General features: G+C 48.4%; 1 protein-coding gene across 2 annotated transcripts; it reads left to right on the top strand.

The window, feature by feature from the left end:
• Nucleotides 1-6,245: 6,245 nt before the first annotated feature.
• GEMIN8 (gem nuclear organelle associated protein 8) lies at nt 6,246-25,887 on the top strand. 2 transcript variants are annotated; one of them, XM_011291611.4, is made up of 5 exons: nt 6,246-6,402; nt 10,559-10,641; nt 14,414-14,458; nt 15,027-15,465; nt 25,363-25,887. In XM_011291611.4, exons 3-5 carry the CDS (start codon nt 14,447-14,449, stop codon nt 25,617-25,619), a joined length of 708 nt encoding a protein of 235 aa, XP_011289913.1. In that variant the 5' UTR covers nt 6,246-6,402; nt 10,559-10,641; nt 14,414-14,446; the 3' UTR covers nt 25,620-25,887. The 2 variants fall into 2 exon arrangements, with proteins under 2 accessions (XP_011289913.1, XP_023104783.1); XM_023249015.2 differs by lacking the exon at nt 10,559-10,641 and having other exon boundaries at nt 6,304-6,402.
• The last annotated feature ends 1,743 nt before the right edge of the window (nt 25,888-27,630 follow it).

Raw genomic sequence — 27,630 nt, 5'->3', positions numbered from 1 at the left:
ACCTCTTTCTACATCACTATTCAAGAATCTCATCTACCGAAGATTCAAAACACTGTTAAAAAGATTAGCTCAGTACTGTATTATCAGCTGATACTGACTCTTGTGACTTCTCAAAAAAGTACTCATAGTTAAATACAAAAATGTAAATATGGGTTCATCTTTTTGGAGTTTCCCACATCTCAAGAAAATGCGTAATGAACCCTTCCGTTACAGTATTTAAGCTTGCAAATATCCAAATAACCGCGATTATTGTCCCACTTCGTTTCATTTCACTGAAGCAGTGTTTATTCCCATGTAGTATGCTACCTTTTGAAGGGCCGTTCTAGCTCCCGAGATGCCTGTGGGGTCCAGTATCGCCTGGTCCAGAACGTCAGTGTACTCCAGCTGAGAAACCCTGCTCTACCCAATCCTACTCCCTTTCCCTTTCCTGGGTGTTGGTGCCAACCAAGGTCATCTCTTCATAAGCACCCTCCTCCGTCAACTCCATCACAGAGCTGGCTCTCTTTCTGAGCGCATATATAAGAAAAAGAGTGTGTGTGTGTGTGTGTGTGTGTGTGTGTGTGTTTAAAATTATCAGCGTAAAACAAAAGTGGGAGGAGATACATTAATTATAAAGAGCGGTTCTTTTAAAGGAATGGCGTTGGGAGGGATTCTTGGTGTTTTCCTTCGTGCTTAAGCGCATGTGTCTTCCGAGATTTGTGGATTTCTTCTTGTGTTTTGCTCTGTGCACTAACCGTGTATTACTCTGCAGTTTGGGGAGGGAGAGTGTGGCAACTGTAAAAAAAGAGAGAGAGAAAGGACATGGGCCATAGTAACGGATACTGCAGGGGCCAAATAACAGTAGGTAGCAGATAGGGAGAAGTCAGCAGAAAGCCCAGGGGGCAAGGGTAGGAGGTGTTTAACGGACTGCTGGCAGAGAAACAGCAAGGGGTTGGGTGGAAGGAAGGCAAGGAAATCTACGTGGCCCACTTTTTACAGAAGCAGGACCAAAAAGAGAAGGAGAAAGAACAGTAAGGACAGAGAGGTGAAAAATCAACCAAAACGACTGTAAGGACTGGAGCGCCTGAGCAAGGCCGATGCTAATGGGGAAGGGGCTGGGGAAGGAAAACGTATGGATGGAAGAAGACGTCCATTATCGAGGGAGCGAGGTGCCCACCAGGACGCGGAATTGGATCCGGAGAACACGAGCATGGGCTGGGCCAAAGAGAAGCCGAGATCCCTCTGGCTCTAAAACAAGAGGCGAGGTGAGTGTGGAGTTCAGAGGGCGCTGCATTTCCAAGGAAGGACACCCGCCCTGGTCATTTGCATTTTTGTCGCAGGGGGAGGGGGGAGGGGGTACGGTCCAGGTTGGGGGGGGGGGGCAAAGCTGAACGAGATCGGAAAGTGTAGCAGCGGCCCTCAGGGGGGCCTGGAGCCGCCACGAGGCAATGCTCCTGGGGAAACTTGATGTGGAGAACAAAGGCAAAAGAAATGCAGAAAAAATGAAATTTCCTTCCAACTTGCAGCCCGTCGACAAGTCCTTGAGACAAGCAGAGTGACCTTCCTCTAGGAGCTCAGCTGTCTCCGTGTGAATACTTTGCTAGAGGCGAAAGGCAACCTTAGCTTGACATATGCCCGACCTCCAGGATCCTGTAAATCTCCTTGAACTTATAAAAATTCCTTTGGAAACTTCCTTTATCTCCACCCCCCAAGATAATATGTTAGCAATCATCCCCCAAGCACATGGCCCCCGATATACATCTGAAGGGTCACATGACTGAGGTTTTAGTAATAAATGGCCTTTTCCTAACAGCAGCTAGCCCCTCGAAGGTTCTGGAAACCTTGCTCCCAAGTTCCTTAGAGACTTAGACCCTCCAGAACCCCCTCCCAACTTAAAAGTATATAATCAGTCACTCTTCACAACCCCAGTGCAGCTCTTTCTGCCCACGGGTCCTGTCCCCGTGCTTTAATAAAACCACCTTTTTTGCACTGAAGACGTCTCAGGACTTCTTTCTTGACCATTCGCTCCTGGACCCCAACAGTTCACATCAAAATTGACCTTGCTTGGGGCGCCTGGGTGGCTCAGTCGGTTGAGCTTCTGACCCCGGCTCAGGTCATGATCTCCGGGTTTGTGAGTTCCATCCCCTCGGTGAGCTCTGTGCTGACAGCTTAAAGCCTGGAACCTGCTTCGGGTTCTGGGTCTCCCTCTCTCTCTGCCCCTCCCCGCTCGCAGTCTGTCTCTCAATCTCTTTCAAAAGGTAAATAAACATTTAGAAACATGTTCAGGTGGCCTTCCTTCATGCAGCTCCCGGGTAGGAACTCAGGACTGTTGGGGCAGGTGCCTCAGCACCGCTCAGGGGACCCAGGCAAGGGGACTGGCTCCTCACCAGCTTCTCCACAACACTCAGGCAGCAGAGGGGTACCAGGGCTGGGGAGATCCAAAAAGCCCCCAGAAGCTTAGCCACGGCTTCCCACACCTAGCGCAATCATCCACACCCGTTCATCCCCCGGGGGGGGGGGGGGGGGGACTTCGCCCCACCCCACCACCCCCTATAGCACAGTCCGGGACTATTCTGTGCTACTTCCGGCTTTAGGCAAAGGCCTCTGTAGATTCCCTCGCTGTGGGGGATTTAAAGAAACTCCACATCCACTTCCCCGGCCTCCTGGCAGCCTTCAATCTCCCCAACGGAGAGGGGAGGGATGGGGTTGCTGCGGGCACCCAGTGGGTGCGGGCCAGGGAGGCTGGTCAACGTCGTGGTATGGTACACAGGACACGGGACAGGACACAGGACAGAGCCCCCAGGGAAGGATGATCCGGCCCCAAATAGTAGTGCCGAGGGTGAGAAACCCCAATTTAAAGAGCTCCTCGTCTGCAAGGACCCTTAAAGTTTTGCTAAAATCCACTTAAGGATTATTTATAAGTTGAGGTTTACACCCAAAGACCATCTCAGGCAAGAAGGTGAAGAATGGTAGGATTTATAAAATTCCCCCAGATGGCGCTCTAACACAAGGGAAAAATCCAACCCACCGCCTGCATTTCAGAATCCAGTCTCTCTCCCTGGTCAGCCCTCTGGGGTAACACTGCCCATCCTTTTCAAATCGGAGCCTCACTTTTTAGGTACGCGGTGTTTCCCACCACCAATATTTTTCTGCAAGTGAATTAAAATGAATGATGACTGGGGCTTCTGGGTGGCCCTTTTGATTTCGGCATACAGTTCATGAGATTGAACCCCCCGTGAGGCTCTGCACTGACAGCATAGAGCCTGCTTGGGATTTTCTCTCTCCCTCTCTCTCTGCTCCTCCGCCCCCCTCTGTCTCTCTGCCTCTCTCTTCAAAATAAACTTTAAAAAAAATGAATAATGACTAGGGGCGCCTGGGTGTCTCAGCCAATTAAGCGTCTGACTTCAGCTCGGGTCACGATCTCACGGTTCGTGAGTCTGAGCCCTGCATCGGGCTTTCTGCTGTCAGTGCAAGGCCTGCTTTGGACCCTCTGTCTCCCTCTCTCTGCCCCTCCTCCACCTCGCACATACTCTCTCTCTCTCTCAAAAATAAATAAACGTTTTTTGTTTTTTGGGGTTTTTTTCATGAAGAATGACTAAAACTCAGTCTGGAAGATGAAAACAACAGGGTCGTGTCTTCAGTCAGCTGCGGGGTTTCCATCCCCTGCGGCAACACGGGGGCAGGAGAATCTTCTAGCAACTTGTTGCCTCCTTTCGCGAACTTTTAGCTGGACACCTGGCAGCAGACAATTCCAAGGCGCCTTTGCCCTCAGGATGGCTGGATGATGAATTTCTGGCCATCAGTGAGATTCGAGCGGAAGTGTTGTGAGTACCCTCCAGGTAGTAGGACACTTACAGCAAGGGTTCTCATCCAAGGGTGACTTTGCCCTCCAGGGGACATTTGACAACGTCTGGAGACATTCTTGGTTGTCCTACTGGGGGATGCTACTGTCATCTAGTGGGTAAAGGCCAAGGATGCTACTAGAATCCTACAATGCTCAAGAGAGCCTCAAAAAAGAACACAGGGCTGTCCAGCCCCAAACAGGAATTGCGCAGGCGGAAAACCCTACCTTAGAGGGAAGGGGGCTGCCCCGGCTTCCCCTCCCCTCCTTCCTACTGGCTGGAAGAGAGGCACAGTGGGAACTTGGCCATGTGGGCCAAGGCAACAAACCAGGGAGTGGGGCGCTCCAAGACAGGTGAAATTGGAGTCCCTGGTCCCATGCGTCTCCCTTACTGCTCCGAACACCTTACACCCAGAGAGACAGAAATACACTTTCAAGAGTCTCCTTCTGGGTCTCTGTGGCAGCAGCCAAAGTACTATCCTATTTAGTAGCACAATCTACTCATTATGTAAATATACTCACACCCCCCCCCCCCCCAGCGCTATAGCATATGTGGTCCTACTTCTCCACTACCTGCCCGAGACTTGCCCACTGGAGGCCTGCTCTGTTCTGCCCTTCCCAGGGGCCCCCTGAGCTCTTTCTCTCCGGTATCTTACCCCTCTTCTCTCTTTTCTTCCTGTCCCGATGTGGTTTCTTCCCTAAGGCAGAGATTCCAGCAGGCCCAACCGATCTATCAGCCTCAATCCATATCTGACTTTGCCCAGAAGACACCACTCTCCTGCCATCCCCCTTCCCATTCTATCTATACACACTTCATTCCTCCCACATCCATTTTCTGAACAGGGGAGGAAGAATCCCATCTAAAATAACTCCCCTCAATATATACACCCTTTCTGGCCCTTATCCTGCTTTATGCTTGTCACTGAACTGAGATACACAATGACATTATTTATCTGTTTATTGTCTGTACCCCACTCAATAGTGTTACTTTTATGAGGTCAAAACCTGTCTTGTTCACCACTGTATATCTGGTAAATAGAATACCATTGTTCAATAGAAATATATAAACATATGACGCATAGGACACAGATCATTTCAAATGTTCTAGCAGTGGGGCGCCCGGGTGACCCCTCGGTTAATCCTCAGACTCTTGATTTTCTCTCAGGTCAAGATCGCACCGTTTTGAGCTTGAGCCCCGCGTCTAGCTCCCGCTTGGCATTCTCTGTCTCCCTCTCTGTCTCTGCCCTTCCCCTGCTCGCGTTCTCTCTCTCTCAAAAATAAATAAATAAAAAATTTTAAACGTTCTAGCAGTCACATTAACAAAGTAAAAAAAAAACAAAGGTGCAATTAATTTTAACCTCCTTTTATCTCAACAGTCCTTCCCTAACATGTTATTAGTAAAATGAGATATTCTACATTCTTTGTCTCATAATAAATCTTCAAAATCCACTGTGATCTACCCTTACGGCATACCTCAGTTCAGACTACCACATTGCAAGCTCTCAACAGCCACGTGTGTCTAGTGACTTCGATGGACCGCGCAGATGTAGAATAATACCTCACACATAGTAGGCATCCAGTACCTATTCGTTAATCTTCCATACTGTGCGATTCTTCTGTGGTACAGGAATAACGTGGTAATAACATCCTCGCCACGGGTAGAGTCTCACTGACTGAGGTATCTCCTCTTATTAAGGTATTTATAGTTGTTTGGTTTTCACTTTTAAAAATAATTCTGTAATGAACATCTGGCTTAACGTCTGTTTTGCCTCGGAATTAATTCCCAGAAGTGAAAATTCCGGGACAAATTATTCCCCTTTTAGGGTTCTTGCCGTGGTTTTCCAAATTACCCCAGTGGGTTTTGCTCGGTTGTTCATGAGTCCCCCTGCGATGCTAACAGGACAGGTGTCGCTGACAATGACTGTGATACAAATCAGGTTAATGTGTACTAATTCTGGTCTGCTATACGGCACCAGGCACTGGGCACGAGGGATTATTCGCATCTTATGGGCAAGAACCCGAGGCTCGGAAGGTTAATAAGCTAAATGCTAGAATCACAGTCGGACTAGATTTCGGTGGCTATTTCCAAAAGCTGGGCGCCTCCTCCTGGGCCACGACCTCTAGCCGTTCTAGTTTTTCAAAAAAGAGGAAAGGCTATCTAAGGACAGGAGTGGGGAGACGACGGAGCTGAGCGAAGGGCGAAAAGCCGAGAGTCAAGGAAGTGGCGCGGGGACAAAGGGGGCGCAGAAACGACCCTCCCCTTCCGGCCCCGCCACACCGGTCGGCGCAGGTACAGCCGTCCCGCCCCCTGCCCGTCTCCAGCCATCCCGACGCTCCGCCCCGGGAGGCGGAGCCTCATCTCGCGACAGTTCCCCACGTGGCGTAGAACGCAGCGCGGACGTGGCGGCGGCGGCGGCGGCGGCCCGGGACTTCCGGTGGCGCGCCTCACGTGATCCGCGCCGGAAGTGCATTTCTGGTCTCCCGGGCAACAGCCCCTCCCGCCCGCGCCCCTTCGGTCTCCTCACAGGAAATAGGTCCATGTTCGCCCACCGCCCGAGATCAGCAAGCTGCGAGCCCACGAGGTGACTCCGGGGACTACTGGGTTTCCTTTGGGGAGTGAGGGAGGAGCCTGGAGGCCCCGGAGCCTGGCTTCTTCTGATGCCGGGAGAGCCGAGGGCTTGGCTGTCCCGTTGTCGTAATTAGCATCGACCCGCGGGGCCCGTGAGATTCCTAAATCATTGCCGGTTCAGTGGTGACAGAGAACCGGTTCCAGAGACTCAGCTCTGCCGCGCTTCGGAATCAGCGGAAGACTTTTAAGAATTCGGATGCCCGGGCCCCCATCCCAGACCATTCGAATTCGAGTGTCTAGAAGTGGGGCCCGGGCATCGGTGTTTCTAGTGAAGCTCGCCCACGTGATTCCGGGGTGCCGAGTAAAAGTCTGGAAAGTGAATTCGGACTTGGGCCGTGCAGCCCAGGGCAGCCTCATCCTTGGAGGGATGTCCGGAATATTGGCCCGTCCACTCAAAACTTGGCGTTTTCTTTCTTTTACCTCACACTTTGACCTCTGTGGGAAGTCCTAAAGTTTGGTGGAAGTTACCTGGAGAACATTTGGCACCGGTAGTCTTTAAAGGGCCTTATCGGTGAAAGGGGAGAATATCTTTGCCCACTTTTCTTCCTCAGTAGCTGAGTGGAGCTGAACCAGGGACCAGCGAAGTAGCTTTTACCTCTGAAATCCTGGGAGTCCCTTAGTACAGATCACATGGTTCTGAACAGATAATTTTATCGTTTTCAGGGATGATTTTTAAAGTCGTTTCATAGGCTAGGTTCTGTATTCAGCTCTTTTGCACCTGAAGTCAGAATAACATTACTCGAAAGTCTAGACTAAAGATTAATAACACTTCTGGGCTTATTCACTCACGGTTGCCGTGATTTGTGCGGTGGAGATAACCTTTACCAATATGACGTCTATAATACAGTTTATAACAGCTCCCTGGGGATGGCAATGCAGACAGATACCGTATATTTTTAAAGATCGTTGGTTAGTAACCTGGGATGGGTATAATCAAAGGCAGGTTCACAGTACGGAGTTCAGATCTCTGTTTGTTGCTGCCCTGGGAAAGTACACAAATGAAAGCTCCAGAGAGAAATTTTCATTCTAAAACTGACAGACGGTGAAGGATTACTTTGTTTTTTAGGATCCAGCATTTAAGGGTGGGGTGAGATGAGCAGGATGGGGGTGAGGTGGGGGGCGGGGCGGAGTGGAATTGAACAATTACAGCCAGAGTGGAGGCTGGAGGGATTACAAACTCAGTGCAAAACTCTTGGAGCTCCTTCCCTCCGATAGGAAATCCAGCCATAGAACAGTTGGACAAGTGAGAAAACAGCATAACCGCCGTTGATCAAAGATCAGATGCAAATATTTTTGAAAACCTACTAATGTGGGGCGCCTGGGTGGCTCAGTTAAGTGTCCAGCTCTGGATTTCGGCTCAGGTCATGATCTCACGTGATTCGTGAGCTGGCGCTCCGTGTCCAGCTCTGCGTTGACAGTACAGATACTGCTTGGGATCCTCTTTCTCTCTTTCTCTCTTTCTCTCTCTCTGCCCCTCCCCCTCTCATGTGCCTGCCGCACACACGGGCATGTGCTCTCTCTCTCTCAAAAAAAAACCCAAAAGCATATTAAACATACTAATGTATTTAAACGTCTGCTTCCTGAAAAGATTTGGAACTTTACAATTATTTGAGTGACTACTCAGTTTTTTTTTTTTAATTTTTTTTTTTTTTGTCAACGTTTTTTTTATTTATTTTTGGGACAGAGAGAGACAGAGCATGAACGGGGGAGGGGCAGAGAGAGAGGGAGACACAGAATCAGAAGCAGGCTCCAGGCTCCGAGCCATCAGCCCAGAGCCCGACGGGGGGCTCAAACTCACAGACCGCGAGATCGTGACCTGGCTGAAGGCGGACGCTCAACTGACTGCACCACCCAGGCGCCCCGACTACTCAGTTTCTTTAGGGAGGGAGGAGGAGAGGCTATTGTCAGGAAACAACAATCGCACCAGCATCCAAAGGCAGGGAAATACAGCTCTGGTTTTTATGCCAGAAGGAGAATAGGACATTTAAAAGAAAGAGCTTGCAGAATCCATGCCTACAAGTAATTGGTTAAATAAGTGGGGCATAGTCAGTGGCATATAAATTCAGAAAAGACAGCGATTAAATGGAATTACTGTGTATGTGTTTATACAAGTCAAACTTGAAATAAAGCTCCTGAAATCTACTGGTGGTCTTAACCACTTTAAACTAGTCATGGCTTTTGCTGATATGCTCTGAACTGTGAGGGATACACTTGCAGTGTGGGGAACTTACCTGTTTCCCCGTTTGAGCTGTATTGCTCTTCTGTCCTTCTTAGTTACCCCAGTTTTCAACACTCCTATTGGCTGTTGTGTTCATGAGTAAGAGAGTAACTTTGAGTGGCCTCATAGTTCACTTAAGATTCTGATGTTAGCCACGTGGGGATTTGGGGAACTTGCAAATAAATCCACTCACAAATCCATCACCCCGCTGACAAGTTAAACAATGCCATTTGTAGGTGGAATGTTATTTGTTTTCGTTTTTGTTGGTTAAAGAACGCCTAACTGCATCCTTTCAGTCTCTGTCCATCCCCGTGCTGCACCTTCCTTTGTGACATTACTTCTAACTGCATCACCCAGAAGAGAGGAAATTGGGGTTTGGGGTTGAAGGGTTGAGAAGGAAGTAAAACTTTTTTGGCTCCCTCACCCATTAGTTTTAACGATAGTCGTTATAGACAGATGCGGGCTTTCTGAACTCAGTAGCATGTGCCCTTGTAGGAGGCCTGTGTGCGGCCAAGACGAGCTTGGATTTCTGAGGGTGGGAGAAGGCCATTCAGTCTTGAGCCATCTTTTTGTTTGTTTATTTTTGCGAGAGAGAGAGTGTGAGCAGGGGAGGGGCAGAGAGAGAGAAGGAGACACAGAATCCGAAGCAGGCTCCAGGCTCCGAGCTGCCAGCACAGAGCCTGACGCGGGGCTCGAACCCACGAACTGTGAGATGGTGACCTGAGCCAAAATTCGACTGAGCCACTCAGGCATCCCTTCAGCCATCTTGATGTCCACAATACCCGCAGGGACCATGCGAAGCCACAGGAGGGAGCCCACGAGGGCATCAAGGGATTGACATTGCCCTCAGGCAGCTGGGGGTGGGGGGCAGGAAGCAGTGCTGTCAGAAACCCTCCTTTTATTATCTTAGCTGAGGAAGTTCCTACTAGTACAAGCATTATTGGAAGATACCTTCTCTGAGAGGGTTATTACTGCATATCCAGAAATGCCTTAGAATCACACGACCCAATTTATGTCACTTACATTTCTCATTGTGCCTTCGTTTATTCTGCGCGGTCTCCAGCAGACCCCCTTCTACCCTGAAACATATACCGGAGGCCGCAATTCGATCCGCCAGAGTATCTGGTTGGTTCAGAGAGCCACATCGCTGGGAGCCTTATCAGAAAGGTTTGACTCCAGGGCCTTTAGCCAGCATAACTAACTTAATGATTGGCTCGATAGGTTTCGAAGCAAACGAATCAAAGCAGGTGAGTTTTCAGGTGTTTAATTTTCAGAATTCTTTTGGAAAAGGAGGCTAGAGAGGAAAATCCAGTTGCAGAGTGTACATTATCGTTTGGGGGGAATTTGTGTTTTTATTTTATTGGTTGGGATGACACCTCCCATATCCTGTATTTATAGGAACATAAATGTGCTGTTAAAAGAACATATGTGACATTACTACCTTTTGACAAAGCCGCATTACGTGTTTGTGGAGGTTCTTAATAACTTCACGGAAATCGTTGGATTTTTCTCATTGAAAACAACAAAGCTCTTGTCTGTTACCCTCCTGTATATTGACGCATTTGAAAATACAGCTCCTAAATCCGTACATACGTACATCTCCAGGATAAGCATATTCATTGAAGAACGAGTGCATTTTCTAAGAAAAGCTGTATGGGAAAATCTACGGTTCGAGACCCAGGGCACGGCAGCGTTTCGTGAATGACCTCAGCGCTGTTTTTTCCCTTCCTCCTCTGGTGGCTGAGGACAGACCATGAATTCGGTCTCTGTACTCGCCTGGGCTCAGCTGGGTGGTGACTATGATGCCATTGTGCTCGCTGGGGAGGGCTGCGGGGTCGGTGGTACCGTGGAACCCGGCCTGCCCTGACATCGCCATTCTCTTTTCTTTCAGCTCCACCATCCCCTTAGGAGAAAAGCTGCTGTTCAGTCCAGGAAGACGTGTGCCATAAGAGAGTAGGAGACACTCCCAAAGAGGTGGGGAACGAAAGATAAAGGCAACTGAAAGGCATCTAAATCTGTGGCCATAAGCTTGCTTTTCTTTGGACAGGTGTTGCTGTCGTGTCCAGAAATTCGTTTCAGGTTGGCTTTCCAGAAACCCAGGCATTTTGTTAGGTCCTTGAGTTCTCTGTGTGCAAAGGGTAGCCAGTTTGAAAGAGTTCACAGGACCCGTTTTTAGAGAAGGTTCTCAACTTCCCTTCGGAACCAACTGATACACTTTGCAGGGAAGGCTGTGTATTCTTTCTTCCAAGGAAGAGACTCCGGGAACCTCCGGCTTCCCTTCCTTGGCTTGCTGTCTGGCCCGTGGCCGTTGCCAGGGTCTCCGCCAGAAAGCACGGCACTCCATGTGCATTCTAAGCCCTGTTGATCGCAGGAGTTTGTTCTTTTAATTAAGTCTTTAAATGTCCATATCGATCTTTAAGAAACGGTCCAGGTTCCTTATTTCGTCGTGGAGACGAGTCTTTTGCTCCAGATAGTAGGAGCTGGTCACCAGGACTGCTGGTGGTCATCGTCACATGTGTCTGGCTTACTAGTCTTCCTCCAAGCCTCCTCATTTACTAGGTGAGTGAGAATCCCAGAGTCCCTCCAGGGGTCGCTAGGCCGAGAACGAGCAGCAGTGAGGGTGCTCCACGTGCAAGAGCGGAGTCGATGTGGCTGCATGACATTCACAGACCACAGGGCAGCGAGGGGTGGCCCGCAGCCTGCTCTTTGTACTGCCCGGGAGCTAAGAATGGGGTTTGCATTTTCAAAGGGTTGGGTTTGGGTTTTGTTTTTTTTTATCAGTTTTAAAAAGAATATGAAGAATGTGTGACAGAGACTGTATGTGGCCCACAAGCCCAAAATATTTACGATTTGACCCTTCACAGAAAAAAGTTGCAGGCGTAAAATACCAAGCGTCGTGTTGGCAAGAGCAAGCCAATAATTCTAAAGCTCCTTGCAAGCTGCTCCTCCTTTGGCCGTGTTTTCCTGTACTTTGTTTTATTTGATTTCTGGGAGTTTCCTTAATTTGTCAGACATTCTCAGGAACTGCTTTTAACTGAATATCTGAAGGATTTTAGGAATCTGAAAATACTGAAAATGTAAAAGAATCTATGAAACATAGGTTTTGGAATTTGAGGAGGGAGAGTGATAAGCTAAGGGTGAACGAGCGTACGCGCCCTCCAGCTCCAGGACTCAACTTGCCAGAGGACGGCAGCAGGTTTGACTGTAAGCGTCCCAGCGGCCAAAACGTTGCGGAAAGCACAGTCAGAATAAAAGTGGTGACAGAGTTGCCTCTCGTAAAGCCATCTTGGACATTTTCAGAATACTGGCACTATTACTTTAAAACAAATTTTTTTTGAATGTTTATTTATTATTCTTGGGAAACACAGAGAGACAGAACGCAAGCTGGAGAGGGGCAGAGAGCATGGAGCCCGATGCGGGGCTCAAACTCATGACTCTGAGATCGTGACCTGAGCCGAAGTCGGATGCTTAACCGACTGAGCCATCCAGGTGCCCCTGGTCCTATTACTTTTAGAGCCAGGCTGGATTTTCCCACGTACAAATCAAAACGGGATTTCCTGAGGTCTGCTGTAGGTTCAATCACAATAACCTTTCTTGCATATTTGAGGCTGTCACACTTCCCAGTTTGGGATAATTAATACTTCCGCTGATCTGGTTCTAAGTGCATTTTTTGAGGCACAGAAGTCGGGATTCAAAACTCTTCATTTCCAGAAGACACGCAGATGCCTCCTAGATTTTTCAAATTTAATTCCTATGCTACTTGTTAATCTCTAAAACAAATTTGCTGAAGACACACGTGGAGTTCACTGCAATGGCATTACGTGCTGCGGGCTCTCGGGAAAGTGTTCAGATTTCAGTGAGCTAAATATGAAACCCAGCTGGAAGGAATTAGCCACTCACAGGCTGCACCTTACAGCTTGGCGCTCCAGCGATTTCCACTGTGATTTCATTTGTGTCATTGCCACTTCTCTGCGTGGTTAACCCCTTCGTTGTATCGGCTTTTATATTTCTTCAGTAGCTTGTAAAGCACGCGGGAGTTAGCCAGGTTTTCAGATAAGTGCTCATGTTTTAAACCTTCAGTTATTTATTTATGTCTTAAACCTTTATGGTTTTAAAGTAACGTGGACTTAACATACACTTATATTTTCACTGCATTGGTTAGCTTTCTCCCAGTTTACACGCACTGCATGTGTGTGTATTCCTGAATTCAGAACAGGGAACAGGAAGTGCAGGCTATGTTCATGATAAATTTACAGAAGATCGTGTCAACCCTCTTAGAAATCGCCTGTTTGAAAGCTTAGTGTATTTAAAAAAGTGAATGGTTCTCTTCAGGCCAGATCTTAAAAGATAGGGTTAATGTAACATCTCAATTTTCCACATTAACCATAGCAAAACATTTGATAGAGATTACAAAAGAAGTCAAGTTTATTACTTAAGGCTTAGAGATTTTTAAATTCCACCCTCTAATTAAGTGAAGGAGGAAAAACAGGCCTCCTTCAGTATCTGATGTCCCAGAGTTTCGAAACCCAAGTGCTGTTTGCCCAGCATTGCGTTGTTAGTGATTTCCTGTCACAGATGCTTAAATTCTCATGCATTTTAGGATATTATTTCTGTTTTGTTTTTTTGTTTTTTTTAATTTTTGACATTTATTCCTTTTTTGAGAAACAGTGTGAGCGGGGGAAGGACAGAGAGACAGGGAGACACAGAATCCGAAGCAGGCTCCAGGCTCTGAGCTGTCAGCACAGAGCCCGACGCCGGGGCTTGGACTCACGAACGAACTGTGGGATCGTGACCTGAGCCGAAGTCGGATGCCTCACCGACTGAGCTACCCGGGCGCCGCCCCCTCTTTTTTTATTTAAATACATTCTCATGCATGCTGGCATTTTAGTAGCTCTGAACTCTTGAACAGGAATGGAAAAAAATAACTGTTTTAAATCGGTTCTAAAAGGTACAGCTGCAGATTAAACTTTACCTTTAGGTATCCTCTGCCACATCAGTAAATCAGAAGCAGTTGGGAAGGGGCAAAAGCAGTAAATCCTGTCAGAGCAAGGCTGTTGAGCAAAGGCATTCTGTGCGGTCACTTGCTGGAGGGTCTCATGGAACAGTTGCTGCTACAAAGACAGGCACAGTGGCCAGGCAGGGACAGTGTGGTGTCACACCACACTGAGAGATGCTTGTCACAATCGAAACCGAATCAAGGCTCTTCTGGGGGCTTAAAGCCCAGGGCCCAACCCACACTGGAGAGAGATCTCATTTGGAGAGGCTTCTCCAGGTCCCAGGTCAGAGGCAAGAGCCAACGGTGGTTTCCAGGGAGTTGGCGAGAGGTATTCTGTCCAAACTGTGGGATCATCTAGGGTTAATTTAAGCAGGCATCGGCATGAGTTAAGGATTAGGAAATGAAGTCAGTAATAGTTACGTGTTGTTAATTCACGTTCTATATTGATGTTTTTTGTATATGCACTGGCTGTGAACTATATGGTTCTCTCCAGTCTTTCAGCGGGTAAGCAAATGTTTGAAAAATGCAGTGTCCTTTGAGCTACTTAATCGGACCTAAGGGGAGCCCTCCTTTTCAGCCCACAAGGCCATAACCCACGTGCCGGGGCCCCATAGTGTGTGTTGCGGTAAGATGAGGCACAGTACTGAGAGGAGGCAGCCTCTGAGGGGCTGCTTTACAAACCGTGAAATAGCCACGAATATCTCCCACGTGTACTGACCACACGTTTGAACTGTGTTTGTTCTTTCCTAGATTCAGTGCCCATTTGGTCTTCCACCATCACAGATGGCAGCAATGGTAAGGTTTTGTTTTGTTTAACTCATAAAGAAAAGGGTACACTTTAGTCTTTAGAGTCTTGGTGTTCTCAGTCTATGAAGGAGAAGACCAAAGAAACAAATACGGCGGAAAACTCGAAGGCACCATTGGGTAGGCTGCTAGACCTCTTTTGTCCGGGCACCGAGGAGTGAGCCAGGCCGGCAGGTGTTTAGGGAGCAGAGAGGGAAGGACCGGAGAAGGTCCTGCTCGTTAGTGCGTGCGGTTGGTGGAACCCGTCGCTTACTTACAGTGGGTAGAGAGGGCCAAGATGGTTGACGTCCTCATCTCTCCCTGCGTCTTATCTAATGGTGATAATTAGTAGCCTCTGTCCCCACTTTATCATGGCCGTAACCTTAAACTCATCGTCCCGTGCGCACGTGAGAGCACGTGTGCATACACTTGGTGTCTCCTGGGGGCGTGGGCCGTCCTGCGTCCTCTGGTGCAGGAGTAGCACCAGAGTAGATGCAGAGTAGGTATTTAGTAGACACCCGGTGGATACTTGTGGTTTAGTCAAACATTCGACGGTTCTCCACCTCCCTTTATTTCGCAGGCGGCAGCCTGGAAAACTACGGAGCCTTGGTCTTCTCATCCCGTATACGCAAGATACTGGCGACACTACCATCAGGCGATGGCCTGGATGCGAAGCCACCATAATGCCTACAGGAAGGCCGTGGAGTCTTACCTCACCGGCCCGTGGTTCTTCCCTCCTGCGTCTCTCCCCAGAAGCTCTTACGCTGACGAGGCCGGGTCTCCTTGGCCCTCTCGTGACCGCCCCCCGGCCCCCCCGGACTCGCGCCGCAGCCACTCACATACTCGAAGGTCCGGGCAGCGTCCGCGGGCCTGCGCGACAGAAAAGCGGGCTCGGCCCGCAGAGGAGGAGGCGGACAGCGAGTCGGACGGGGGCGTGGAGTGCGACCTGAGCAACATGGAGATCACCGAGGAGCTGCGCCAGTACTTCGCAGAGACCGAGCGGCACCGGGAGGAGCGACGTAAGTGTGTGCCTGGCCCCGCGTGCTTCCTTCCACGCCCTGCCTTTTGCGTGGTCTCCTGCCCTGGGTGTTATTTTGTAAGTTCCTGCTATTCCGCATCCAGTCCCGCCTCAGCTCTGTCACTCCGAGGAGGCGTTTTAATATAGGACTTTTTAGGGGCACCCGGTGGCTCGGTAGGTTAAGTGTCCGACTCTTGATTTCAGCCCAGGTCATGATCGCACAGTTTGTGAGATCAAGCCCTTCATCAGGCTCCGAGCTGAGCGGGAGACTTCTTAAGATTCTCCCGCTCGCTCGCTCGCTCGCTCGCTGTCTCTCTCTCTCAAAAAAAAAAAAAAGTATACCCAAACAAGTATTTTTAAAACACTACTTTCTATTTTACATAAAATACATTTCTTTCCTTCATCTTCAGAAATAAATTTTACCTTTTAGACAAAATACATACGAAATAACCATTACTCTAATTGGAAAGTATACAACGATGAAGGAGAGGAGGTGTTCAAGCATGTCCACATTTGGTTGCAATGCTCGTTTTTACAGCTCTTTGAAAAGAAAATATGATGGATATGGGATTTCTTTCTTTGTCTTTACCAGAGAGTAGAATAAGGTGTTTTTCTCACCAAAGGTTGACACTTTTATGATAGAAGTTCTAATTAAGGGTGGCTGCAAACCCCAGTCATCTAAAAGGCCGTTTAGAATTATCTGCTGATTTAAAGTAAACTCAATACATAGTTATTCAATAGAAAATAGATGCGAGTGTAATGAAGATACAGTAACAAACTGTGTCTTTCCGGCATAAACAGCTCAGGCACAGAAATGGCCATGAACCGCCCCCGTCCCTCTCACCTTGGTCAGGTAGGGATCTAGGTAAGTTAAACAAAATGTCACGGGAGTTACCTGCTAAGTCGTGCCTGGTGCTTAATATTGTTTTGAATGAATGAATGAGGTGTTTCAGTATTAATTATGAGCCTTAAATCAGAGGTTTTCAAATATCCCACAGAATGCTAAACTTGCTGTGCTTGTGTGGGACATTCTACAAAGTGAGTGAGGCTTTGAATCATTTATAAACTTGATGAACTTCATACCTTGTTTTATATTATTCCTAAATCTGCGGAGTTTACTTCAAACCTCCAGATTATACTATCATCATCACTATTATAGGTTGACTTATGTTCCCTAAAAAAAAAAAAAAAAAAGATTGGTTGCAGTCCTAACCTCCCCCGACGCCACCCCACCTCAGGATGTGACCTTCTTTGGACATAGGGTCTTTACAGAGGTGATCAAGTGAAAATGAGGTCTTTAGGGTGGCCCTGATCCACTTATGACTGGGTCCTTATTAAAAGGGAGGCATTCGGACACAGAGATACACATGCACCGCAAGAGAAGGCCATGTGAAGACAGGAGCTCTGCCACTGGAAGCTAGGAGAAAGGCCTAGAATGGATCTTCCCTAGCGCCTTCAGAGGGGTCACAGCCCTGCCCACACCTTAATCTCAGATTTCTAGCGTCCAGATCTGTGAGACGAGAAATTTCTGTCATTCCAAGCCACCTGTTTGCAGTGCTTTGTTAGTTACAGCAGCCCTAGGGAACTAATACAGCCCCCCTGCCTCTGTGAGAATTTTCTTCTGCGAGGGGACATGAAGTGAAGGGCACAGGTCTCACCATCTCTGTGAAGAAACTGGTACATATCTGTTTTACTGTGATCTAGATAGCAGACCGATAAAAAAGGGAATGTTATAAAAACCCGTACAACCTTCATCTTTAACCTGACATTGTACAGGGCAAGCGGTAGCAGAACCGCTCAAATTATGGGGCCCTGCCCACCTCTGCCACTTGTCCATCGGAGGGCTTGCCTTGCGGGTCACCTGCCCTAACCAGTCTGTCCCTCAGTCCCCTCACCTGGGAGGTGGAGATCCTCATTAATGGAGTGGTAGTTATGAAGGTTAAATGAGATTTAAAAAAATACTAAAAATAATTAAAAAATAATGGGACAATAAAAGAAAAGTTCTAGAGCTGTGCTTGGTACGAAGTCATCGCCCGGGAAATGTTAGTCGTTATGGTTAGTTGCTAATAACTCATCCTTGAATGTGGATCTTTAACCATATAGTGATTTTACTGTGATGCTCTCTGTGTTGATTAGTGCTTGATTGAGATTCTGCACATTTTTAAAAAAAAATTTTTTTAACGTTTTTTATTTTATTTCTGAGAGAGACAGAGACAGAGTGTGAGCTGGGCATGGGCAGAGAGAGAGGGAAACACAGAATCCAAAGCAGGTTCCAGGCTCTGAGCTGTCAGCACAGAGCCTGATGCAGGGCTCGAACCCACGAACCATGAGATCATGACCTGAGCTGAAGTCGGCCGCTTAACCGACTGAGCCACCCAGGTGCCCCAAGATTCTGCATTTTTTTTTTTTTTTTTTTCAACGTTTATTTATTTTTGGGACAGAGAGAGACAGAGCATGAACGGGGGAGGGACAGAGAGAGAGGGAGACACAGAATCGGAAACAGGCTCCAGGCTCTGAGCCATCAGCCCAGAGCCCGACGCGGGGCTCGAACTCACGGACCGCGAGATCGTGACCTGGCTGAAGTCGGACGCTTAACCGACTGCGCCACCCAGGCGCCCAATTCTGCATATTTTTAATAAAAGATGTTTTGTGGCTTCAAAAGTCATATTTCTACCCTGCACTTTTCAAAATTCTTAAATTGGTTTAGAATATTTAAAAAGCAAAAGAATTCAAGTCTTGATGTCTGTCCAGTCTAGTCGTTCATACCGTTTTCATCAAAGTAGGCATTAATACAACTTTTAGTGCATTTCAAGGACATTTTTGCTTGATGTAACTTACTATATAGTAAAATACGAGGAAAAAGGAATGCACTTCCGTATTACTAATAACAACGCTGAACACACGGAGCTGCTGCTTTGTGCTTTTTTAGCTGTAGCATGATTGAAAACTACTTGCCATAGCGTCTCTGCCATGCTTTTATGCCCTCCGGGGTGCCCTGAAGATATTATCAGGTCTTCGGAAGACCTGGAGATTGTCTGGCATGGGCGGGAACACGCTGCAGTGTCAGAGTCTAATCTGACTGCTAAAGATTTAGAAGCTGCCGGGGCCCGACCCTGCACCAGCGCAAGTATCGGGCCTGAGTCTTTTCGCCAGCGCTTCTGGTGGCGTGTAGGATGAACACGTGTTCCTTCAAGCAGTAACAAAGGATTGAATTCAGATGTAAGTAATGTCAATGCCCACAGTGCTTTCCAACCCATTACCTCCCTCCACTAGAAATGTTCGTGGAAGTTTAGTTACATACACGGTTGGGATGTGTTTTAACAGTGATTAGGGACCTGAGTAGTGTGAATGCTTGGTTACAGTTGTTTTGCTTTGCTCTTTTGAACCACTAGAAGCTACTCGTTCAATAAAGGCTAATTCAGCTTTGAATATGGATCATCTAGAGAGAACAGAATTTTATGAAATAGCACTAGCAGGAAAAAGCATAGGTAAACTTGAAAGACTTTGTTTTTCAGTAGTATTCACCTCCACGAGAACATGTATGTTCTATCATTCATCATCGTCATCTGAGTCTTATTTAATATTTTCTTAGAATAAAATCCTTCGTACTGGAGAGCATGTTCTTGTTTGTGATGACTGCTCTTCCACATAATCTCTAACATATTTTAATGGTAACCAAAAAATTAGGATAAATAAAGAACTGTGCAGTGGGAACAGACATACTTTTGATTGTTAGATGTCATTTCCTAACGAGATACTTCCGTTATTCAAAACTTCAATGATAACAATGCTTATGGGAAAGTAGACAGTTGTGGAGTTTGGAAGGTCAGCTGTGTTTCCAATTATTTCTTAGGAAAAAAATGCTTATTGTTAGGTTAAGAAAAGTATCCCGTTGAAGTCATAAATAACTACCAATTGAGACTGCAAGGCTATAGTCCTAATACTTAGAAGGAGAATGCGGGAATGTTATTCCCAGGGTGGGGAGACGGCCCTCTGACACAAACGCCGTACGGCCCCTGTTGTGTCGGGCTTGAGCCTACCAGCTCTTATCCCCTGTGTTTTCTGGGTAGCTGCTGGGTCAAAACCGAGACACGTTCAGAAGGAGCTTACACTCAGTTGAGAAGAGGAGACGAAATCAAACTAAAACTGATTCCTAGAAGAGCTGTCTGTGTGTGGTCCGCAGGCACTTTGGCAGTGATGGGGTAGAGCCAGTGAAGTCAGCTGTCAGAGGAGAAGCTTCGGGGGAAGTGGTGGAAAATAGAGCGTGCTCTAGGCTTTGAGGGATGGGGTCAGCTGGGATGGTGAGAGGAAGAAAGGGGGGTACATCCACTCCCCTCTTAGCACTCCAGGTGCTCTTCTGACCACAGGGCCAGGTGCTTTTAGACACCTGCCGGGAGACCTCTGCTCCGTGTTGGGTCCACCGAAGCTGGAAGGTTCAGACGCCAGTTTTCGTCCCGAGCCTTCAGTCAGCTGGAACCCCATCCCGATCGCCCTCAGTCGACCCTTCTGTGGAAAACCGGGAGCGTATGGCGAAACGTACAGCCCAGGATTTAGCGAGCTGCTGTGCTTTAGTGGATGAGATTAAAGTGTGGAACCACACCGACTGAGCACCGTACCGCAGAAAAGTAGAAGGGAGGGACGGAAATGCACTTTTATCCTAAAAGTGAAAATGGTAATCATTCACTGACTTCATTTGTCATGGAGAGAGGGATGTGAGGCGAGGGTGCAGACCCATCAGAAACGGCTCCAGGTCTGCTGGCAAGCACCTGTGTTCCGGGCGTGTTGCTGACAAGCCAGAAATGAGTCATTCATGACATAAATCAAGTCTGTGCTTTCGTGCACTTGTGCTAAAATCATTAATTCTGGCAGCATAGCAGAGAGTACAACCAGAAAGCCTTGCTTATCCCAGAAAACTGAGGAAAAATAACATTCTCCCACACTCGTCTTAGTGCTTTGTCCTCCAAAATGTTCTGCCTTTGGGCTAATTATCTGTGGAATACTGAATGGATGTTTTCCTGTGTCCGGTCTTCTAAAATCTAACTCCCTTCTCATGATTTTGTTTTCCTTTGTAGACTAAGTCCACATTGGCTAACCTCATGCGAATTTACAGATTGAGAGGGACGAATTTACATCATGCGAATTTACAGATTGATATCCTGAACCCAGATGGGATCCAGTAGCGTTTCTCCTTAACAGGATGTTACCGTTTTTCTTGTTTGAACCCTCTGTGTGTATTAACCATGATATTCGTTTACTGGGACTGCTGTAACCAGTTACCATACATTGGGTGGCTTAAAGCAACAGAAATTTATTCTCACAGTTCTGGAAGCTAGAAGTCTGAAACCAAGGCGTTAGCAGAACCACACTCCCTCCAGAAGTTTCTGGGACTTTGCTTCTTCCAGCTCTGGTAGCTCCTGGCATTCACTGGCTTGTGGGAGCATAGTTCAACTACCTCCATGTTTACATGGTTTCCCCCCATGTCTCTGTGTGTCCTTTTCTGTCTCTCATAAGGACACTTTCATTGGGTTTAGGGTCCGCGCTAATCCAGTACGATCCCATCTTGAGCCTCAATTATATCTGCAAAGACCCTATTTCCAAAGAAGGTCATATTCTCAGGTTCCTTGTAGGTGTGAATTTGGAGGGGATGCTGTTTAGCCCACTATAACCCTGTTTTAAAGCTGGAATCTAGACAGATACTCTGATTTCTATTCAAACAAATTCCCATGGCTGAACAGCCTATAAGGAGAAAGTACTGGGTAACATGCAGTCTCACAGCTGTTTCTAGGAAAAAAACGACTAACTTCTCCACGACAAGGCACCTGTTCAGTTATGTCTGAAGTGTGATGTTCTGCTTCCATCAGATGATTCTCCATCTGGTTGAGCCCTCACCTTGTTTTGACAGGAAGAAAAACTGCTAGTGACTGAGAATCCTTTCTTTCATAGGGAGGAAGGAAGCAATAAATAAAAACAGAATGAGCGATGCCTTCAGACGCGTATATTCCATTCTAAGGTTTGCTCGGCCCCCGAAGTCCGTGAACACTAAAGTACTTGCAGATGCTAGCTGGGGCTTCCAGTGTCTGGCCCCTCTCGGTGCATTTGGTTTTAAGCGGACTGATTTTTACATTGGTAGTCTAGACTTAGGACTTTTTTTTTTTTTTTGTAATCATTTAGGTAGAGGCACAGGGACTCAGATGTAAAGGAACAAGATCAGACCCCAAGTCATTGGTGCCCCTGTCTCCCCCCGCCTCTGCCATGGAGACTCTGAGGAACCTCTGGGAGAGGGGCTCTGTCCAGCTGAGATTTGAGCATCCGTTTCTCTGTCCCTGGGTTGTCATCATTTTTCTTTAACAGAATCTGGAAGAAATAGCTGTTAACAAAAAATACTGTATGGCCTATGTCCAGGCTTTCTCTCAGCAGTCATTTCCTGAGCACCTACCTTGTGTCAGGCGTTGTGTCCTCCCGGGGCTAGGAATGGGGATGTGTGTGAAGGCGACAGTGTCCTTTCCCCAGACGCGACTCCCACGGGCAGGTTTTGGCACTAGCCGGTCAGTGGAGGGGACAGGCTTCCCACCCCTTGGGTCTATGTTGTAGGGCAACTGCCCGCCATGCCGGAAACCGGGAAAGCTCTGAGCCTCTTGTGAGGCAGAGAGGCGACAAGGCCTGAGCCTCAAATTTTCATAAGGAAACCTGAACGGGAAAGAGGTACACGTAGAGAATTGAGAATGGCTGTGCTTTTTGTTCTTTTACACTGTATGAGCTTCATTAACTGAAACCCTGTGATGGTGACCCATGAGCACATGCCAAGTGTGAACTGGGGAAGTTGCACTGGCTATGTTGATTTGGTGGCTGCGGTCAGTTCGGATTAACAGTGTTTCATCTACAGATGTCAACGATAAGAGAAAACATCTCGATGTAGAATTCTACTGATTTACTATCTGTAAGATAGTTTTGGTCAGAAGAGAAGCACAAAGGACCATAATTGGAACCACGTTCAGTTGTAAGGAAAAGAGAAAGATGCAAAAGTAGGAAGGTGAAATTCACATGTCCTAGCGGCAGAGAGCAACGCTTGCTAAGAGAGCGAGGATCCTGGTGTTAATTAAATGATTAAATGTTGATTAAATGCGGGGGGTGCCTGGGTGGCTCAGTCGGTTGAGCCTCCGACTTCGGCTCAGGTCGTGATCTCATGGTTTGTGGGTTCGAGCCCCACATCGGGCTCTCTGCTGACAGCTCAGAGCCTGCAGCCTGCTTTGGATTGTGTGTCTCCTCCTCTCTCTGCCCCTCCCCCACTCGCATGCTGTCTCTCCCTCTCAAAAATAAGTAAACTCTAAAAAAAAAAAAAAACTTATAAATGTGGGGCACCTGGGTGGCTCGGTTAAGCATCCAACTTCAGCTCAGGTCATGATCTCACGGTTCATGAGTTTGAGCCCCACGTTGGGCTCCGTGCTGTCAGTGCAAAGCCCGCTTCAGATCCTCTGTCTCTGCCCCTCCCTCACTTGTGCCCTCTCCCTCTCAAACATAAATAAAAACATTTAAAAAAATTCTAAACGCAAAGACTCTGATTTAGACAGGAAGTTGAACATCTGTTGTGTCACTAGATCTGTCAGGAAAGCTGATTACAGTCCTGGGACAAATCGGAAAGTAAAAGGACTGTGGCCTGGGAATCTCTGTCCTCTAGATGCACAGGCTCTGGGGCCCCCACAGCACCCCCCCCCCCCGCCCCCACGGGATTGTTTGCTCTGGGCCTACAACGAAACAAGCTCAAGGATTGGTAACTCACCCAAGGCTCCCATAGGTAGCAGAGGGAATCTGTTGTCCTTGGCTAATGTGGAAATGCCACACGTTCAGAAGCGCAGTCCTTGGAGGGCAGGACTAAACACCCGTGAGAGCTGAACGCTTACATCCGAATGTTTCAGACTTGACAGAAAGACCAAAACTGAGAAGCAAATGCTTACTGACCTCCCACTCATGTGCACATTACGCCAATATTTCGGTTTAGTTCTGCACTTCACAGTAAGACAATGGCATCTCTTTTCTGTGGATAAGGTAACAGTTACTTACATTGCATTTACTTCCTTGAGGGTCATCTGGCATCTGCGTAGATTACCTCCTCGTATAAGAAATAAACCGCAGAGGGGCGCCTGGGTGGCTCAGTCGGTTAAGTGTCCGACTTCAGCTCAGGTCGTGATCTCATGGTCTGTGAGTTCGAGCCCCACGTCGGGCTCTGTGCTGACAGCTCAGAGCCTGGAGCCCATTTCAGATTCTGTGTCTACCTCTCTCTCTGCCCCTCCCCTGTTCATGCTGTGTCTCTGTCTCAAAAATAAATAAACGTTTAAAAAAAAAAAAAGAAAGAAACCACAGATGTGCTACGTCAGAAGTGACTGTCTGCATTTTATGGTGTTTCCAAGTTTCCAGAACTCCTTCTCCCCAGCTCCAGGGTGATGTTTATGAAGAACGGGCTTAGGAGTGTGACTGCCTAGCCACAGATATATCTTGCTGCTCACTTTTGGGTTCCCTCCTATATACTAAGGTTTTATTCTGCTACTTTTTTTTTTTAAACAAGGAAAGAATGATTTATATCATTTATCCCCTACAACTATCTTCACTCCTTATTCAGTAGCATTTGTCTTGGTAGCAGTAGTAGCTACAGATGGGTGCCTTCTACTGTCTGTTTCTCTGTTCTCGACAGTTGCTTACAAAAATGTGTCGGTGGGCCAAATGTTACCATATGCATCATTGTTTCATTGATGTGTTTTTATTATTTCTGTTTACATAAGAATAACAGTTCTGATATTAGGACTCATTTTAGTAAAAATAGAGGGGAGAGTATAATTTAATTTCTTACTTTACAAGGATCCAGTTAAATTAGTAGGACCAGGGGCACCTGGGTGGCACAGTCAGTGAAACATCTGGCTCCTGATTTCCGCTCAGGTCATGGTCTCATGGTTCATGAGTTCGAGTCCCGCATCCTGCTCTGCACTGTCCATGCAGAGCCTGCTTGGGATTCTCTCTCCCTCTCTCTCTGCCTTCCCCACTCCCAACTCATACTCTCTTGTTGCGAGCGCACTCTTGGTCTTAAAGGAAGGTAGGAGAGGTGGGAGGGAGAGAGAGAGAAAGAAAAGAAAGAATCAGTAGGGTTAAAAGCAGATCCCTTTATCACTTGAAATTTAGCCTAAACTAGCCTGTGAAGTGGAAAGTCAAATCCCATACCGAGGCGGTCCCCGCGCTGTTGCACATCTGTGAATACAGCAGGAAGATTAGACGTCTGGTCTCCCTTCCGTTGGCAGAATTGCCCTTGATTGGCCCGGTTGCCTCGAGCAAGCGCTGAGTCGTTTGACTTCATTGCCTGGTGTGCCCTGTGCTTCGGACGGGTGTGAAGGATCGCGGATTGTCGCTGCGATTCTGTGGTTACCAGCACTTGCTCTTTTGCGGTTTGCCTAAAATCCGTACTTTTTCCCCCAGCGCCTCCTTTGTGGGCGGAAGTACTACTTCTTGCAGCCCTGGACTTGCCAGAAAGCACTTCACTTCCCTGCTGGCCTGGGGGAGTGGGAAACCAGGCGAGCTGCACCAGCCGGTCCTAGCTGGCCGGGATGTGGGCAGGCCACGAACGTGATAGAGAGAGAGAGGGAGAGAGAGAGAGAGAGAGAGAGAGAGAGCGCGCGCTGGATCTTCCGGGCTCCGTGCAGAGGTTTGATGGTGTCGGGTGACATGTTTCCCGGCGGCTTTTTGCCGTTTCCGGCAGCATCTGCCTCCCGGGCGAGCAGGCGAGGGACCGATGCGTTCCCCTAACCACGGGGGTGACGGTGTGCGGGCGCCGCCTCGGCCTATGGACGGCTCGGCGGGCGCAGGCCGCGGGGCGTCCCCGAGCTCACCCCGGTCCCCCGTGTCCCTTCCTTCTCAGGGCGGCAGCAGCAGCTGGACGCCCAGCGCCTGGACGACTACGTGAACGCCGACCACGGCCTGTACTACGGCACCCGGCGCTCGGTGGAGCCCCCCTCCGAGAGGCCCGGCGAGCGGCGCCAGGCCGAGATGAAGCGCCTGTACGGGGACAGCGCCGCCAAGATCCAGGCCATGGAGGCCGCCGTGCAGCTGAGCTTCGACAAGCACTGTGACAGGAAGCAGCCCAAATACTGGCCGGTCATTCCGCTCAAGTTCTGAGCCCGGGGCGCAGTGTGCCCAGCCATCACCCCCTTCCCCTCCCGCGCATCTTCTCAGGGAAATGTCTCTCAGCCCGAGAAAAAGGCATGTTCACCAAAGTCCCAGGGGGCCCACCACAGGGGTAACACGTCGGCAGCTTGAAGTCGGCGAGACGGATACTGTCGCCAACATGAAAGATTTTCTTTTGGCCTAAAGTGATGATTTCATGTAGATTATACTTGGTTTTGAGGTTAATATTCGGTTCATTAAAGTTCTCTTTTTGCCACTGCCTAGTGTTTTTTGGTTTTTGGTTTGGTTGGGGTTTTGTTTTTTTTTTTTTTTTTTTTGCCTTTTTCTATTTTCTTCTGTCCTTCTCTCCTTAACCCAACTGAACTTCAACACAGATGCCTTAAATGGGTCAGACGTCCTCCCCTGCTCGAGCTCCCGTTAGCCCCCACTGAAAATGATCCAGCGGGACAGATCGCGCTTCTGGCCAACGTGGAGGTCAGCGGGCGTGCTCCGTAAAGGACCAGAGAGTTAACGCTTCCGGCTTTGCAGGCCACTGCTTGGCAACTACTCGGTTGTGCCCTTGCAGCATGAGAGCAGCTATAGATGGTAAGTAAACAAATGGGTGTAGGTGTGTTCCAATAAAACCTCATTTATAAAAACGGGCCTCGGGCCAGATTTGGCCTGTGGCCGGTAGTTTGGCGACCCCTGCTCTAATGGAATGAGAATACCTCTTTGACCTCTGGTTATCTCGTCATCTCTACAGAGCTTGAATGTCACCCAGAATTGACAGCAAAGAACAATAATCCCCAAACCTGCTCACCTCTGCAGATCCTGTGTTGCAGAAGAGGTGTCATTGAGCTCTTACTACGTATAGCAAATACTGCTTTGAGAAGAGAATACATTTCTGAGGACGAAAATCTAAAAATTGATGGAACAGTCTGTTTATAAACGCCAGCTGCCTTTTCAATAAGTTATTACAGCGCGTTGCCTGGGTGAGCCCATGTTGACCTGAGAAGATGAGCACATCCATCAGAGGTTGGGGGAAAAGATTTAGTATCGACAGGTCTGTCCCGAAGAACACTCAGCTCCACGGTTCAGCCCCTGCGCTGAGAGCAGTGCGTTACTTTCCTCAGCCCAGCTGCCTATTTTTCCAGGCTCTCCTTGTATTTCTGGAGTTGTGATTTGTGCTTGGGTCCCGCCGACAAAAATCAGAATTAACTTCCCCTGAGGTGGCACATGACTAAAATTTCAAATCCTAAAGAGACAGGAAGTGTGGCTCGGGCACAAATACAAAGCGAGCCTGGAATGGAGCAGCTTAGCTCTCGGGGAGTGAACTGTTCTCTCTGCAAAGGTCTCGATGGCTTCCCCCAGAGGAGCCGCGGGGCGGGCCGGGCCCAGCTGGTTTTGTGACCGCTGCCGCCGGTGCGGGCGAGTCACTTTGTCACACGCATGAGTATCGGTGATGCCCACCTCCCCCCCCCCCGGGTCCGTGCGAAGACCACGTTGGAGTTCGTGCCTGTCCAACAGAGTGCAGGCCACACGCTAAATGCTCGGGAAGCGTCGACGTGTATTCCCTGCCTTCAAAAACTGCGAGTGCCCCAGGAAGTCCCGGGTGTGAAACCTCTCAAATGCGGAGAGAGGGCTCCCCAGCGGCTCTTCCAATGGACACTTTGCCTTGTTGGGGTCTGGGAGGGACCCACGATCTGTTGGCAGGTCTGCTCAGCAAAGTTTGGTGTGCGGTGACGGTAACTGCCCCTCGTGCACTGTAGGCCCTGCAAGAGCCGGCAGGCCAGGGGAAGGAAGGGAGGGGGAGGAAGAAGGGGAGGAAGAGTGGGGACAAGAGGGGAAGGGCCGGGCTTCTCAGCCTCCACACTGTTGACATTCGGGGCTGGATCATCCTTGGTTCTAAAAAACCTACGTACTCTGGAGGCACATGTATGTACTAAAACCAAGAAGCCTTCGTGGACGTGATCCACACCAGTTTCAAAACTGGTTGGTTCTGAGCACGGTGAGGACAGGACTG

The sequence above is a fragment of the Felis catus genome, chromosome X (genome assembly GCF_018350175.1).
Source record: "Felis catus isolate Fca126 chromosome X, F.catus_Fca126_mat1.0, whole genome shotgun sequence".
NCBI classification, from domain to species: domain Eukaryota; kingdom Metazoa; phylum Chordata; class Mammalia; order Carnivora; family Felidae; genus Felis; species Felis catus.
This window is presented reverse-complemented; position numbering and strand designations above follow the sequence as displayed.